The 17,361-nt window shown below is 36.4% G+C and overlaps 1 protein-coding gene across 9 annotated transcripts in view; it reads right to left on the bottom strand.

The window, feature by feature from the left end:
* The window catches only part of ERBIN (erbb2 interacting protein), a gene marked incomplete at both ends in the record, with an annotated part of 97,759 nt that overhangs the window by 60,409 nt on the left and 19,989 nt on the right, over positions 1 to 17,361 (bottom strand). For all 9 annotated transcript variants that reach the window (XM_080713821.1, XM_080713822.1, XM_080713814.1 and 6 more), the window contains 4 exons: positions 2,273 to 2,336; positions 9,004 to 9,060; positions 11,945 to 12,034; positions 13,959 to 14,037. In XM_080713821.1, coding sequence (XP_080569947.1) covers positions 2,273 to 2,336; positions 9,004 to 9,060; positions 11,945 to 12,034; positions 13,959 to 14,037 — 290 coding nt within the window. The remainder of the gene's footprint in view (positions 1 to 2,272; positions 2,337 to 9,003; positions 9,061 to 11,944; positions 12,035 to 13,958; positions 14,038 to 17,361) is intronic.

Here is a 17,361-nt window from a genome sequence, read left to right as displayed (position 1 = left end):
TTATATACGTAATTTGGATGAAAAGAAATTACTTTTGTGCTTTACTGTTGCAATCCCATTACTAAGTTTTTAAAAAGTATATAATGTTGAAAAACCAAAAGGGTACAAAAGTTAATTTTTTGCAAGCTTGATGAATTCATAAAACCAATTATTGATCATTTTCAAGTAGTGATTGTAAAAATGAATTGGTACATATAAAAAATAGATAAGGGTACAATAGTTAGGAAGCAAAGTATATATTTTTAAAGGTACTAAAAATTTCATAAACACAGTAAAATCCCCAAATCAGAACATAATAAAAATATGAAAAAGCCAGCACGATGGTGCATGCCTGTAACACCAGTACTTGGGGGACTTGGAGAGGAGGATTACAAGTTTACAGCCAGCCTCAGGTACTTAGTGAGGTCCTCTGTTTCAAAATAAAGAATAAAACATAGTAGGGGTGTAGCTAAGAGGTAGAATGCCCCTGGGTACAATTCTGTTACCCCCACACTAACTCTACACACACACACACACACACACACACACACACACACACACACACCAGAGAAAATATAAGGTAACCCAAACCACCACACTCCTGCCCTGACCAAAGCAAAAACGCACAATATAATACCCACTATATCCAAAGGACAACTACAAGAGACAGTACTGAGAAATTCTTGTTCCTTCTGTTACAGACAACAAAGGCAACTGGGTGGGCTGAGTAGCACAGCTTTAACAGCAAACTTGTAAACATAATTTCAAAATTTAAACAGTGATATCCAGTTTGATAAATCCTCTTTTAAAAATGTAGGTGTGTGTGTGTGTGTGTGTGTGTGTGTGTGTGTGTGTGTGTGTGTGTGTGTAAGTAACCCAGGGGCTTTTCTACCTCCGGGCTATACTACTAGACCTACCTATTTTTATACTTTTTATTTGGAAACAGGGTCTACGTTGTGAGACTTCACAACGTAGTGAGAGCCTCACTAAGTAGCTGAGGTTGACTTCAAACCTGTGCAATCCTATCTCAGCCTCCCAAAGGCTGGGATTACAAGCATGCACCACCACGCCCGGCTAAAAAATGTAGTTTATTTTTGGAGTTATTTTTGAAAACTGACTAAAGAACAAAAACTTGATGCTCCTTTTCTTTTAGTTCTAGCATCACAGTATACTTGACATACAAAGCACAAATGCAATTGACAGGTCTCAATAAAAACTCCAACAGTTACTTTACTTAATGATTTTGCCTTTAGAGCTATTAAATAAAACCAGAAAAGTATCATATCACTGAATACGTTGGTAAGCAATAGCCACAGGAGTTATTTTTGACTCAGAACTATAGTACTTCTGCTACATTTTATTTTATTCTATTTTTTGCAGGTCTGGGGATGGAACCCAGGGGCATTCGACCTCTGAGCCAAACCCCCTGCCCAATTTTTTATTCCTTATTTTGAAACAGGGTCTGAGTTGCAGAGGGCCTCACTAAGTAGCTGAGGCTGTCTGAGAACCGCAATCCTCCGGTTTCAGCCTCCCGAAAGCTGGAATTACAAGCGTGTGCCACCAAGCCCGGCCTTCTGCTACATTTTAGACAGATTTTTTTTTTTCACTTAAAATCTCAATTTTCTGGCTCACCTATGCTAAAAAAACCTTTTAGCTATCTATTCCATGGGCCTATAATTAATTCATATTTTATCCTCACTTTTGTATTTTCTATATCTGGTTAATTTTTCAGTGATCTAGAAAAGTTCAGGCAAAGATGTTCTGAACTACATATCCCAGCCCTTTTAATTTTTTTACTTTGATACAGGGTCTCACTAAATTCCCCAGGCTGACCACAAAATTGTAATCCTCCTGACTCAGACAACCAAGTATCTCGAATTGGAGGCATTTACCACTGTGTCTGGCAGAATTTTCCCATAATCAAAAAAATCTATACCTGTGCTCAATTTTTTTTATCTTATTATTATTATTATTATTTAATTTTTTATTTTTTGGTGGTACTGGGGGTGTGGAACCCATGGGCTTTCCACCTCTGGGCTATACTCCCAGACCTATTTTTTATACTTTATTTGGAAACAGGGTCTTGCTCAGTTGCTGAGAGCCTCACTAAGAAGCTGAGGCTGGCTTTGAACTTGTGCGATCCTCCTGACTCAGCCTCCCAAGCGCGGGGATTACAAGCGTGCGCCACCACGCTCGGCTTCTGCACTCAATTTTTAAGAGAAATACTTTTAATTGTCACAGTTTCTCCTTGATCAGATATAAAACATGGAGAGGGAGATTGCTAAGTACTTACCACTTCTGTGAATTCATTACTTCCCAAATCCAGTCTTTCCAGCTGAGTCAGTCTATTCATGGTTCTATTCACAATGGAATAATAAAGAATTTACTATACAAAGATATCAATTTCATGGGATTCTATACTTTAAAGCACACTTATGTAATAAAGTATAGGGTTTATATGGATAAATAAAAATGTCAATTTTCTAAAAAAAAAGTAATTTCTACATATAACAGATTGTTATCAATTGTTCTCTAATTTTAGCTTCTCATCAGTTTATTCTTTTTTTCTTTTTGCGGGTCTGGAACCCAGGGGCATTCGACCTCCGAGCTACACCCCTTGCTCTATTTTTTATTCTTTATAATTTGAAACTTTGAAACAGGGTCTCACTAAGTTGCGGAGGGCCTCACTAAGTAGCGGTGGCTGTCCGCGAACCGTGATCCTCCAGTCTCAGCCTCCCCAATGCTGGGATTACAAGCGTGCGCCACCACGCCTGGCCAGTTTATTCATTTCTAAAGTGGTAACTGCAATAAATTTAAAGCCACAGAGCAGAATATAAATAATGAGTTTTCATCTTTTCATAGAATTTTCACAGACACACAAATATATATACATATGTCAGCTATGTAACTTTCAAAAAGTTTAAGACTACTGATATTTGGATTTTTTTTTTACAATTTTTTGTCATTTTAAATTACACTCTAATTACACAAATCAGTAAGATCCAAAGTGATACATTTATATATGCACATATCACTTCCTGAGCTTCCCTCCAGATCATAATCTGCTCTCCCTACCCTGTACCTGTTAGTGAGGTTGGAAATGATACCTTCATATATGAACACAACATTATTTGATCTGTTTCTTTCCCCAAGCCTCCTTTCTCCCCTCCTCCTCTTCACCATTCCCTATTCTACTAGTTTCTTTCCTCTTTTATCTGAGGTCTCTTTTCTCATTTTTTTCTCTAGCTTCCAATTAAGAGAGAAAACATATGACCTTTAACTTTCTGAGAGGGGTTGATCTCACTTAGCATAATGTTCTGGGTTGATCTCACTTAGCATAATGTTCTCAAGTTACATCCATTTTTGTACAAATGACACAATTTTATTACTGAGTAAAACTCCATTTTGTGTACAACACCCTCTCTATTAATCTGCTAGAAAGATGCCTAGGTTGGTTCCATAATTTGGCTACTGTGAGTAGTGCTGCTATATAGTATTCTAATTTTTTGGATATTTATAAAACTTCAGTAGTATAATACTGAAAAATAGTTTTCAGAATACTAAGAACAGTAAATGTTACATTGCTCCTCCCATGGTCAAGTTAAATTCAATAAAATTCAAAATAAAGTTTGTACAAATCATAAAAAAATAGATTATCTTTATTTTACATTAAAGCAATAATATATTCCCCCCTCCTTGGGGTAGTAGGGATGGAATCTGGGGGCATCCTACCTCTGAGCTACACCTCCCAGCCCTATTTTATTATTTGGAAATATGGTCACACTAAGTTATAGAGGGCCTCACTGCGATCTTTTTGTCTCAGTCTCCCAAGTATTGGGATTACAAGTATATGCCACCATGTCTGTCTAACAACATACCATTTTTAACCTCCCATTTTACATCAATACTTTTCTGTAACTAAAGTAACTAGAAAAATGTGCAAACTGGTTTTGTAATAAACAATATTATACTTTTCTCTCTTCTTCCATAGAAGTAACCTTTCATACTCTGCTAATTAACTCAAATGAGTCTTAGGCTCTTAAATGGCTATCTGTACAAAAACCCATCTACTACTTAATACATTGAGATGCTACTAACTACCCAAATAAAAAGCTCTACATTAAGGACTTTGTAGGATATTTAGGACTTTAAGGACTTTGTAGGATGTATGACAAAATATCATGATAATTATATACTGCTATCATTGGTACTATATACTCATATGCTGATACTTTGAAAATTAATTTCATTTTAAACCCACAAGCACCTTAAATGATGGCAAAAGAATACAAAGACTATTTCTAAGTTATCTGAAAATGTTAACAAATAAATTTAAATATTTCTTCTCCAGGTGCCCTCTTTCCCTTTTTTTTTTTAAGGTACTAGGGATTGAACCCAGAAGCATTCTTCCTGTTAGCTATATTCCCTAGCCCTATTTTATTTATTTTAAAACAGGGTCTCAGCTGGGTGTGGTGGCACACACTTGTAATCCCCAAGCTTGAGAGGCTTGAGACAGGAAGATTGCACAGATTCGAACCCAGCCTCAGCTACTTAGTGAGGCTCTCAGCAACATAGTGAGACTCTGTTTTCAAATAAAATAAAAAATAGGTCTGGGAATATAGCCCGGAGGTAGAAAGCCTCTGGGTTCCACCCCCAGTACTACCAAAAAAAAAAAATACATTAATTAAAAAAAAAATAAAACAAGGTCTCACTAAATGCAGAGGGCCTTGCTAAGTTTCTGAGGCTGGCCGCAAACCTGTGATTCTTCTGTTTCAGACTCCCAAGTACTGGGTTACAGGCATGCACTATCTCAGCCCGCTTCTCCGTCTTTTTAAGGAAAGAATATAAAAATAAAAATTATTATAATGACACTATGTTACTGGCCTTAACTGGAAGAAGCTAATTTTCCCCAACCCTTACATTTTATACAAGCCATTCCATCCCCCTTAATTCTTCTCACAATGCTAATTTTTCACAATGCTGCTTAACTTAGATTTATTGAATGTCTATTCTCGGGTACTGTAATTATACTTCCCTTATTCATATCTCTCTTTGTCCAGAAGAGCTTTAAGGTTCTACTTTCCTTCATAAAAAAGCAAAAAGAATTTCCAGGACCTTTCTCCAGATGAGTAAAATCACAAACAGGTGTGGTGATGCACACTTGTAATCTCAGCATTCCGGAGGCTGAGACAGGAGGATCACAGTCCGCAGACAGCCTTAGCTACTTAGTGAGGAAGCTCTATGCAACTCAGTGAGATCCTTTTTCAAAATAAAAAATAAAAAGCTGGGTGTGGTGGCGCACACTTGTAATCCCAGCATTTGGGAGGCTGAGAAAGGAGGATCGTTGTTTGCGCACAGCCTCAGCTACTTACTGAGGTCCTTTGCAACTCAGTGAGACCCTGTTTCAAAATAAAGAATAAAAAATAGGGCTGGAGGCCAGGCGTGGTGGCGCACGCTTGTAATCCCCACGCTTGAGAGGCGGAGACAGGAGGATCACGCAGGTTCGAAGCCAGCCGCGCTAGATTAAGAGACCCTGTTTCCAAATAAAAATGGAAGGAAGGAAGGAAGGAAGGAAGGAGGCTGGGGGTGTAGCTCGGAACTAGAATGCCCCTTGGTTCCATCCCCAGTACCACCAAAAAAAAAAAAAAAATGCTTAAAAGAGTAGAATCGCATTTTATGATATTAAATTCATATATATCTGAGAAAAGAGGGCTTCAGGAAGAGGATATTGAAAATAAAACACAATCATACATTTCTGCTTTCATATACTATAATGACAAGATAAAAGTTTGAATGCAGCAACTGATCACATGACAGAAAACAATTTGACAAAAAAATCGTTTTAGATATAGTTTTAGGAGGTACAAAAGTGAAAAAAGCCAAGTGCACTGGAAAATTCAATTACAGACAATATGCTAGAAAGATTAATTTTAAAAAAAACTTAGGGAAATATGAATGATAAAAATATGCAAGAAAAAAAGAGGAAATCTAATATAACAACAACGAAGTGTCTCCACCTCAACTCTGTAACTAATACTTGGCAACTTTCCACTTATACACACCAGAATCAGGAATAAGATAGGTATGGTGGGGCTCACACCTGCAATTCCAGTTGGGATTGAGAATTTGGGAAACTGAGACAGAAGCCTTTGGAAGGACTGCAATTTCACAGCCAATCTCAGAACTTAGCGAGGCCCTCCACAACCTAATGAAACCCTATTTTAAATGAAATATAGATAAATGGATGATAGACAAGACAGACAGGGCTTGGGGTATAGCTCAGAGGTAGACTACCCCTGGTTCAGGGGTTTACTCCAGTAAACACACACACACACACACACACACACACACACACACACACACACACACACTCAGAAATACATTGGGTGTGGTGGTATATAACCCTAGCTACTCAGTAATGGAAGAGGACTGCAAGTCAAAAGATAGCCTGGACAACTTAGCAAGACCCTGCCTTCCTAAAACAGCAATTAACAAAAACAGGAAGTGCTGAGATGTAGCTAGGTGGTAGAGTTACTTGTCAAGCATGTGGGAAGCACTGTGTTCTGTCCTTAGTAACACTAACACACATAGTAAAACAAAAACTCAAACCAAACCCTACCTCAGAAATAAAATTTTCTCTTAGAATAAGATTCAGCTTCCTAATTCAAGAAGAAAATAGCCACAGTATCACTCAAACACCCTCCCATCTGCTTTTAAAATTCATTTATACTTAACTCATTTTATCTTCTTTCCTGTCTCATAGGAAGAGTGTGACATTATTTTTATACAGTGTGCCCCAAAATTCTTTAGTTAGTACTAAGTTTCAATTAACTATATGTATAAAACAACAGGTCTCCCCATCGTTATAATTTTTAATCATAAAAATGTCTAGTTACATACCCTGAATGTACATGACTTTCCTAATATTTACAACTATGGCTTCTTTATAGTTTGTGAGATTTCAAAGGTTCTAATCACATATCTTAAAAATAAAAAAAATAATATTTTAAAGTTTATTGATGAACCATATTTGAACTCCTAAGAGTTAACTCAGTGAATTGCCTGTGGCATCAATGGACCATAAGCTACAGCACATTTTGAATGTCTTCGGATTGGGCAACAACTGTCTGTGGCACAATTGGGAGGTGGTGGAACTTTTTGAAGGTGGGGCCTAATAAATGAGTTTATCGGTAGCATACCCTTGAGGAGGTATAAGAACCCTAATCCCTTCCTGCTTCTCTCTTTGCTTCCTGGATGCAATGAGGGGAGCATCTTTGCTCCACTGTGTATTCGGTCATGATGTGCTACATCGCCACAGGTTCAAAAGCCACAGGGACAGCCATGGATGAAAATCAGGAGCCAAAATTAACCTCTCCTCCTTAAAAGCTATTTCAGGTATTTTGTCACAGTGATAGAAAGCTAACGCACCACATTAATTGTAAGCTTAGCTAGTTCAGTAAATAATTTCTATCTCCCCCCACTCCGCACTGGGGATGAAGCCCAGGGACATTCTACCTCCGAGCTATACCCCCCAGCCCTATGGTTTTTTTTTTTTTTAACTTTTTGTTTTCAAACAGGGTACCACTGAGTTGCAAAGGGCCTCACTAAGTAGCAGCTGAGGCTGTCTGAACCACGATCCTCTTGTCTCAGCCTCTCAAATGATGGTATTACAACTGTATGCCACCACGCCCAGCAACAATTTCTATCTTAAGTCTCTTAGAAACTAGTCAAGTTTTGAGCAAAGCCAATACAAAATTGCTAAAATATATGAACCTTTGTAAATTTCAATATGGATAATTCTTAATTTATTCTCACAACCATCACCAGAAATTTCATGCAGTAAACAATTACTCAGCTAAAACAAAAACTAGATATGATCTCTTTCCTTAAAGATCCTTAAAGATGTGGGGCAGAAGGGGAAGAAGGGGAATGAAACACACACACACACACACACACACACACACACACACACACACACACACGTGCACGTGTACTGAGAAAACAGAATAATTCCTAGAATAGCTAGAGACGTTTCACCCCTCAAAAAGTGTTAAGTCTTGATGGTTCTGAGTTTTTTTTTTCCCCTAGTATTGGTGGTTGAACCCAAGGCCAGTCTACCTACCAGCTATACTCCAAGACTGCTTTTATTTTTTATTTTGAAATGGGCCAGTCTACCTACCAGCTATACTCCAAGACTGCTTTTATTTTTTATTTTGAAATGAGGTCTCACTACCATTTCAGCTTCCCAAGTACTTTATCATAGGCATGCATCACCATGTCAGCTTTGATGATTCAATTTTAGGAAGAGTTGGCAAATTTTTTCTATTAAAGGCCAGAGAGTAACTATTATAGGTACTGTGAATCTGTCACTGCAGAGCAAATTAGCCATAAGTAATAAGTAAATGAATGAATATGGCTGTATTTGAATGAAACTTTATATACAAATATGGACACACAAATATGAATAGTGGGCCATATTTAATCAGACTGTAGTTTGCCAACCTCTTTATGTATCTTAACAATGTGGAAAGGCATTCAAGATGTTTTAAGACATTTGTTCAATAAGACGCCAAAGACTACAGTCCATTTTGAATTTACAGACCTAGTTTTAAAAATAGTATCTTAATATCTGCTCTTTAATCATTTCTTTTTATACTAGCTCACCATTAGAGGACCAGACATCCCATTTCTAATTTATAATAGACTAGAAAGTCAGACAATCAAGTTCTATAGTTTTTAAAATTCACATAAAGATCCTATGGATGTCTCCATATGTAAATCTGGGATCTGTATTTCGGACTTAGGTTGACTTTACATACATATTATGTTGACTTTTGTGTCACACGAAATACTGTATTTCAGAAAATGGTAAATCACTATTACCATAGTACCAAGTTTAACATTAATAAAAGACATAAATAACTTCCACGTACATTTAAGGTAATAAAAAACCTAACAAATTTCAGGGGCTTTAGAATTAAAAATTCTAAAATAAAGTTTTTAAAGGAGAGCATTTTTACTTACTTAGGCAACATTTTTAACTGGTTTTCTCTAAGTTCTAATATCTGAAGTTTAGTTAACCTGTAAAACAAAGAAATCAAGTATCTAGGTCAAAAATAGTAATTTAATAGCAAATTAATGTCACATTCTAATGTTTTAAGCAATCAATAATTTAACAAATTAATGTCACATTCTAAGATTTTAAGCAGCCAATATTAATTATATAATTCTGTACAGTGTAATATATTAAATATTACAGAGGAATAAAAAAGAAAAGATTTATTTCTGCTCCTCAGAATAGTGACGAAAAAAGAGGTAAGCATTCTTTTAGACATTTTCAAAGGGACAAAGTAAAGCCAGGTGTGGTGGTGCACACTTGTAATCCCAAAACTTGGGAAGGTGGAGACAATAGGATCACAGGTTCACAGCTAGCCTGAGCAACTTAGTGAGGTCCTCTGCAACTTAGTGAAATGTTTCCAAATAAAAAATAAAATAGGGCTTGGAGTGTGCCTCAGAGGTTGAGCGCCCCAGGTACAATACCCAATACTGCCCAAAAAACAATAAAAAAAACAAAAGAGACAAAGTAATTGTCCCTAAGTACCAATCTTAAAGCATATTTCGTCCCTTTCACTGAAAGTATCCTCAAAAATTGTTTACTATTATAGACTGAGGATGATGATCAACTTTAAAGTACAGCTTTGCTGGGCATAGTGGCACACACTTGTAATCCTAGCATTTGGAAGGCTGAAACAGGAGGATCCAGGTTTGCAACCAGCCTCAGCTACTTATTGAGGTCCAATGCAAGTCAATGAAACCCTGTTTCAAAATAAAGAATAAAAAAATTGGGCTGGGGCTGTGGCTCAGAGGTAAAATGCACCTGGGTTCCATCCCTAGTACCACAAAAAAATAAAGTACAGCTCTGAGAAAAAATAAAGAAACATAAGGATCAAAGGAAAAATCCTCTGACACCTGACACACATTTTACTATAAAATTCTCTAGAAAAAATGAGCAGGTGAAGTGATGTAAATGCCAAATACAAAGATGACTGCAAAATTAATATTTGGTCGTACAGCTGGGCATGGTGGCACACGCTTGTAATCCCCGCGCTTGGGAGGCGGAGACAGGAGGATCGCGCTGGTTTGAAGCCAGCCGTGCTGGCTTAAGAGACCCTGTTTCCAAATAAAAATATAATATATGTCTGGGAGTGTAGCCCAGAGGTAGAAGGGCTTCCAGGAACCCCAGTACCAAAAAAAAAAAAAAAAAAAAGGGGGGTCATACAATACATTCTTTAATTAATTTAAATTTAGTCACAACTTGATACTACCTGTTATTCATTAATATGTTAAAAAATTTACTCAGGGACTTAGGAGGAGTACAGAGAAGAGGTAACCCCAGAAACATTCTCTTTTCTAAAAAAAATTTTACATTCCATAGGAAAGATAGCTAAATCAATTCTTAAAGAGTATGTGTGTGTGTGTGTGTGTGTGTGTGTGTGTGTGTGTGTGTGTGTGTGTGTGTTAGTTACTAGGGATGGAACCCTCACTAAGTAGCTGAGGCTATCTTCAAACCTGTGCAATCCTTCTGTCTCAGCCTCCCAAGTACTGGGATTATAAGTGTGCGCTACCACACCCAGCTTAAAATGTTTTTATTTGATAACTATTTCGATTATAGCATGCAGTATCTCAAATATACAGATATTATCCACATTAAAACCTTCAGTTTTGCAGGGCATGGTGGCACACACTTTGTAAACCCAACACTTGGGAGACTGAGACAGGATGAGCCTCAACTACTTAGTGAGGACCTTCACAATTTAGTGAGACCCTGTTTCAAATTAAAGATTAAAAAATAGGACTGGGGTTGTAGCTCAGAGGTAGAAAGACCCTGGGTTCCAACCCCCCCCCCAAAAATAAAAACCTTCTGTTTTTGCTACCTTAAATACCAATTTTTTGGAGTCAGGCATGGTGGTGCACGCTTGTAATCCCAGCATTTAGGAGGCTGAGACCAGAGGATCACGGTTCGCAGACAGCCTCAGCTACTTAGTGAGGCCCTGTTTCAAATTAAAGAATAAAAAGGGAGGGGGCAGGGGATATAGCTCAGAGGTTGAATGCTCCTGGGTTCTATCCACAGACCCGCAAAAAAAAAAAAAAAAAAATTTTTCTTTTTTCTTTCTTTTTCTTTTTTTTTTTTTTTTTTTTCAGTTCTGGGCATTCTACCTCCGAGCGATACCCTATCCCTATTTTTTATTCTTTATTTGAAACGGGGTCTTGCTGAATTGCAAAGGGCCTAAGTAGCTGAGGCTGGCTTCGAACCTGCACAATCCTCTTGTCTCAGCCTCCCAAATGCTGGAATTACAAGAGTGTGCCACCATGCCCAGCCCTGGTTTTGTTTTCTGAAACAGGGTCTTATTAGTTTGTTGAGAATCTTGCTACATTGTTGAGGCTGGTCCTGAACCTGCAATCTTCCTGTCTCAACCTCACAAGTACTGGGATTATAGGCATGCACCATCACACATTACATTTTTTTCTTCTTTCAAACTCTCACTGCTTATTGTTCAACTGGGGATATAAATTCAAAGTAAAAACAGCAAGACTCAAAGAAACCAAAAAATTGCAAAACTTAGTACTCAGGAGGCTGAAGCATGAAGATAACAGATTCAAGACCAGCCTTGAAACTTAGCAAGACCCTGTCTCAAAATGAAAAATAAAAAAAGGCTGGGAATGTAGCTATTTGTTTGAGTGCCCTGGGTTCAAATCCCCAGTAACCAACACACACACACACACACACACACACACACACACACACACACACACGAAAAAAGAAGAAAACATCATGATGTCTGGAAATAATTACAAAAGAAGAGCCTATGAAACTGTAATTAATAATATTACTAAAGTACCTCGTAGTTTTGTAAACTATACAAAAGCCAACAATAAATGCTTTTAGAAAAAAACTATAATTTACCTGCCAAAATTAGCTGGCAAAAATTCAAGGAAAGCATCATTCAGATATAACTGGGTTAGGTTTAACAGCTGAGAAAATCCATCAGGGAGCCTATATAAAATATACCAAAATTTAAATTAAGTTCATATATATAATTTCAGTCTCTTATTAAAATCTAAGAATCTGTGTAATCAAGACATCTCAAAAGAAAATGGTCACCTTTTTCCTTTTATTAATAACCCTCAAATTAAGATTTTCCTTTTGTAATAATTTGCCTGTTTCATTGTTTGTAACTTCATCCCTTTGTAAAAAGGAAGTGAGGTAATGTCTGTCTCGCTAAATAAAATGTGCACAAAATCGCCAGCTAAGAATGAGCCACAACACACAGAAATATATTTTTAAGACATAACTATGAAAAAGTCAGTTCAGCACTCTTCAAATTTATCTTACCCAACATTAATGCAAATGACTAACAATCCTTGGCAGAGGCATTTTGAACTGAATAATTTTTTGCTGTGAGGAGGCTGTCTTATGCATTGTTTAATGCTTAGCTGCAACCCAGGCCTCTAAACAAAACATTAGTAGTGAGAGTTTGCATGCACACACTGCCCCTCGCTGTGAAAACCAAAACTGTCTCCAAAAATTGCCAAGTGTTCCCTGGGGGCAAAATAACTCTCAGTTGAGACCTATTGATTTAGATTATTTTCAGTTTCAATCTTTCATCCCTAAATAATTAAGATTATATATTTTCATAATATACAAATAAAAATATTTTAAAAACTGAACGGAATTTTAAAGCCATGTATATTGGCTTGACTTGTATTTCTTCTTTATTATGAAATAAATTACATATGCAAATTTAATACTAAAGTGTTGTTTTTGTTTTGTTTTGTTTGTGGGTCTGGGGATGAAACCCAGGGGCATTTGACCTCTGAGCTACACCTCCTGCCTTATTTCTTATTCTTTATTTTTGAAACAGGATCTCACTAAGTTGCAGAGGGCCTCACTAAGTAGCTGAGGCTGTCTGCCAACCGCAATCCTCCTGTCTCAGCCTCCCAAATGCTGGGATTACAAGCGTGAGCCACCATGCCCAGCTTAAAGTATTATTTTCAAATGAAAAGAATTTGTCATTTTTTGTTTGTCCTGGTTTTAACAAGTATAAAGTTCCTGTGCAGTAAGATACATTAGTTTATTGGTTTTATTTTTACTCTACCTCACATTCCTCCATCTTCCATGTCAAGTGAAGCAACTTTATTTAGAAAAACTTATCAAGAAATACAGTTTTACAGTATGTAAAAACTAGTTTGAACTTTTGATTTAGCTATATTAAGCTATGTTTCACTTTATTCTTTAGCTTCACCATTTCATTTTTGCAAAATTTAACAGCTTTGATACCAGGAAAATTTTTATATTCATTATCACCATAAAATAACACATATAAATTCTGTTATATGTTGCAACCAATCATGTTGGTTTTTTTCTTCTGTTACTTTGTCTTCTTGACCATGCAGTTTATTATTTTTAAAAGTTTGAATATGCCACATTTGATTCCAAGGCAAAACCCTTCTAACACTTTGTAAATAACAGTGAGGAAAACAGCAGATTCTAGTGTCATTTTGACATTAACTAGTAACACTTGCATTATCTCTCTTAAATTTCAATCTTGCTGGGTGTGGTGGCACACGCTTGTAATCCCCGCGCTTGGGAAGCAGAGACAGGAGGATTGCGCAGGTTCGAAGCCAGCCGCGCACTGGCTTAGGAGACCCTGTTTCCAAAATAGAAATGTAAAAATAGGTCTGGGAGTGTAGCCCGGAGGTAGAAGGGCTTCCAGAAACCCCAGTACCACCCCCCCAAAAAAAATTCAATCTTACAGTTGTGTGAGTTTAGAAAGATTAATATATTTTTAATTTTAAAACTAAGTTTTTAAATAGCTTTAAGATACAAAATTTTCATTGAAGTATCTAAATTAATATTCTGCTAGTGCTTCATAATTGTTTTACTCAAAGGTAAAATAATTCAACTGAAAAGTACTTACTTAGAAATAGGGTTTACACTGGCCTCCACAATTGTCAAAACTTTACAATTCTTTATATTTTCTGGAAATTCTTGTATTCCTAGAAAACAAACATTATCAGATTAAAAGAATATCCTGCAAAGGCCAAAATAATCATAATTAACATATCTTGTAAAACTGGGAAGTAATTTACTGAGTAAGCAGTAGCTAGATAAATTGACACCACCAATGACAAGTGAACAGGACCACTTCCAAAACAATTTGTTTTCTATTTCATTTTTCCTTCATTTACCCTTTTATAACTGCTAATTGCTTTAATTGATTTTTCTTCCTTTCCTTCTCTTAGCTCTTCTGAAAACTGGTAGCTTCTCTACGTGATAAGAATACAAAATGCAGAACACAACATTCATTCTGTTTCACATAAAAAGAATTGCATTTTAAATATTAGGCTCAAGATTGAGCTGGTCACTCATATACTTAAAAACCCATAAACCTGGAAAAAAACTGTACAGAGAGGAGAAAGAAAATCTACTTCAGATATGCACACATACATGCCTGAAGGCAATAATGTCTACCCATAAAATAATGAACTAGTTTTCCTTCCTGCATCTATCTTCCCTTGTTACCTCCTATCTTTCCTTACATTGCTTTCTTTCCTCAACCTTTTCCCTTCACATAATCCAGTGAAATGCTTAAAAAAAAAAAACTGCTTAAGGAATGTGAGAGCTCTACTAGATATTTCGGCTTTTATTTCAGTGTCCTTCTAGAACAAGTATTTTTTTAAACCAACTGCGTAAAGAAGTAAGTTTTTTAAAATTTTTAATCTGTTGTAGACCAATATGTTTTTAAAATACCGTATAATTATTGTGACAATGTCAATTTTGGCCTAGTCTAATGGGATACAATTGATAATTTTTCTAAAGTTTCAAAAATAAATCTGATACAGTCTGTTCATTAGAAAGATCTATCCCACCATCAACATCATTATCCAAAAGGGCTGTCACACTTTTAGGTTTAAGAACCTTTCAATTTTGTCATTAGATAATGCTAGGTAAATAAGCTTATCATAATGCTATATATACAAGGTTTCAGGTTATTAAAAATGAATGATGTAAAATCACCAACTAGCAAACATCACCAAGTGTAACTGTTTCAGTCAAAAATCAATGGGCTGGGTGTTTAACTCAGTGGTAGAGTGTGTGTGTTTAACATGTGCAAGGCCTTGTTGTTTCTTTGTGCATGTAGTACTGGGAATTGAGCCCACATGCATTCTACCTTCAAGCTACACCCATAGCCTAATTTTTTATTTCTTTTTTTGGAAAGAGGGTCTCGCTAGGTTGATGAGTATCACTATTTACTGAGGCTGTCCTTGATCCTGCAATCCTGTCTCAGCCACCCAAGTACAGAGATTACAGGTGTGTGTCAACAAGCTCGGCTTAAGAGAACTTCTTTTAAAAGAAATGCCTATCCTTCAAAACTATCAAGGTCAAAAGAAACAACAGAAGAATGAGGGATTAATCAAAGAAGACAATATGAGAAAATAACAAGTATTGGCAAGGAGGTAGAGAAACTGGAAACGACATACATTGCTAGTAGGAGCATAAAATGATTTAGGGACTGTGGAAAATAGTTTGGTGGTTCCTTAAAACACCAAACACAGAATTGTCCAGGATTCAACCTAGCACCTTGCACTTCCACTCATACGTATATTTAGCCTAAGAAATTTAAAAACTTATGCCCAATCAAAAACTTGCACACGAATGCTCATAGCAACATTATTTACAATAACCAAAAGTAGAAACAATTCAATATCCACCAACAAATAAACAGAATGAAAAACCAAATGATTTCTACACATACTATGGAATATCAATATATGGTACAATACGGATTAATCTTGAAAACATATTATGCTATGGGAAGGCACCCAGACAAAAAAAAAGACCATATACTATATGATTCTGTTTATATCAAATACCCAAGATGAATCCTTGCAGACACAAAACATAAGTGGTTGCAAGATGCTGAGAAAGACTAAAATGGGGAGTGACTAGTTAATGGGTATAGGGATTCTTTATAGGGTGATGATGACATTCTAAAACTATACAGTAGTGATGGTGAAACAAAATTATAAATGTACTAAATGCTACCAAAATGTACCATGTTAAAATGAAGCCAGGAATGGGTGGCACATGCCTGTAATACCAGTATTGCAGGGGCCGAGACAGGTTTGAGGCCAACCTGAGCAGCATAGGAAGGCCTCAGCAAATTGGCTAAACCCTGTTACAAAATAAAAAGTAAAATAGACCTGTGGGTATATCTCAGAGGTAGAATGCCCTTTTGTTCAATTCTCAGTGACAAAAAAAAAAAAGTTAAAATGGTTTTATGTTACGTGAAAGTTCACACACACACACACACACACACACACACACACACACACACAATAGCTAACAAGATCTGACTGCTATGTAAATATATAATTTTTTATTTGCATTCAATATATGATTGTGATTTTACATCTAGAAAAGTTTTTAATATAGTCTAAAAAGGAGAACAATCATGCTAATAGTTTTTCCCATATCTGGACAAATAAAAATATATAACTTGAGATGGTATAAATAACTAAGCATTTCAATCCCTTAAAAACAGCAAGCTGAAAATGCAGTGGTTCTTTGTCTTACTCTTCTCTCCATTTCCAACGTCTAGGATAATATCTGTCAGGATAAATACATGTTAAGCATCCTTATATGAAATGGTTAGAACCAGAAGTGTTTTTGATTTCAGGTTTTTTGGGGTTTTTTCAGATATTCTGGAATATCTGCATATACATATTGAGATGTCTTGGGGAAAAGGACAAGCCTAAATATGAAATTCATTTGTTTCATATGTACATGTACTTTATAGATTGTAGGTGATTTCACACAATATTTTAATTTTATTTGTGGTACTGGAAATTGATCCCGGTGGTATTCTATCACTGAGCTACATTCCCAAAGCCCTTCTTTTCTTATTTTTTATTTTGAGAAATGATGCTAAGTTGCCCAGGTTAGCTTTGAACCTGTAATCCTCCTGTCTAACCCCAAGGAACTACAAGTGTCTGCCATCAAGCCTGGTTTCATATAGTATTTTTTTAAACAAATAAATTTATTTTTATCTTTCTTTTTATTTTTTTTTCCAGGTCTGGGGGTGGAACCCAGGGGCATTTAACATCTGAGCTACACCCCCTGCCCTATTTTTTATTCTTTATTTTGAAGCCGGGACTCACTGAGTTGCAGAGGGCCTCACTAAGTAGCTGAGGCTGTCTGCAGAACCACAATCCTCCAGTCTTAGCCTCCCAAATGCTGGGATTACAAGTGTGCACCAACACACCCGGCTAAAATTTTTTATTTATGTCTCTTGAGTTTTCCTTTCCTTTAAGCACATT

The sequence above is a fragment of the Muscardinus avellanarius genome, assembly GCF_963383645.1.
Source record: "Muscardinus avellanarius genome assembly, chromosome: 1".
Classification (NCBI taxonomy): domain Eukaryota; kingdom Metazoa; phylum Chordata; class Mammalia; order Rodentia; family Gliridae; genus Muscardinus; species Muscardinus avellanarius.
This window is presented reverse-complemented; position numbering and strand designations above follow the sequence as displayed.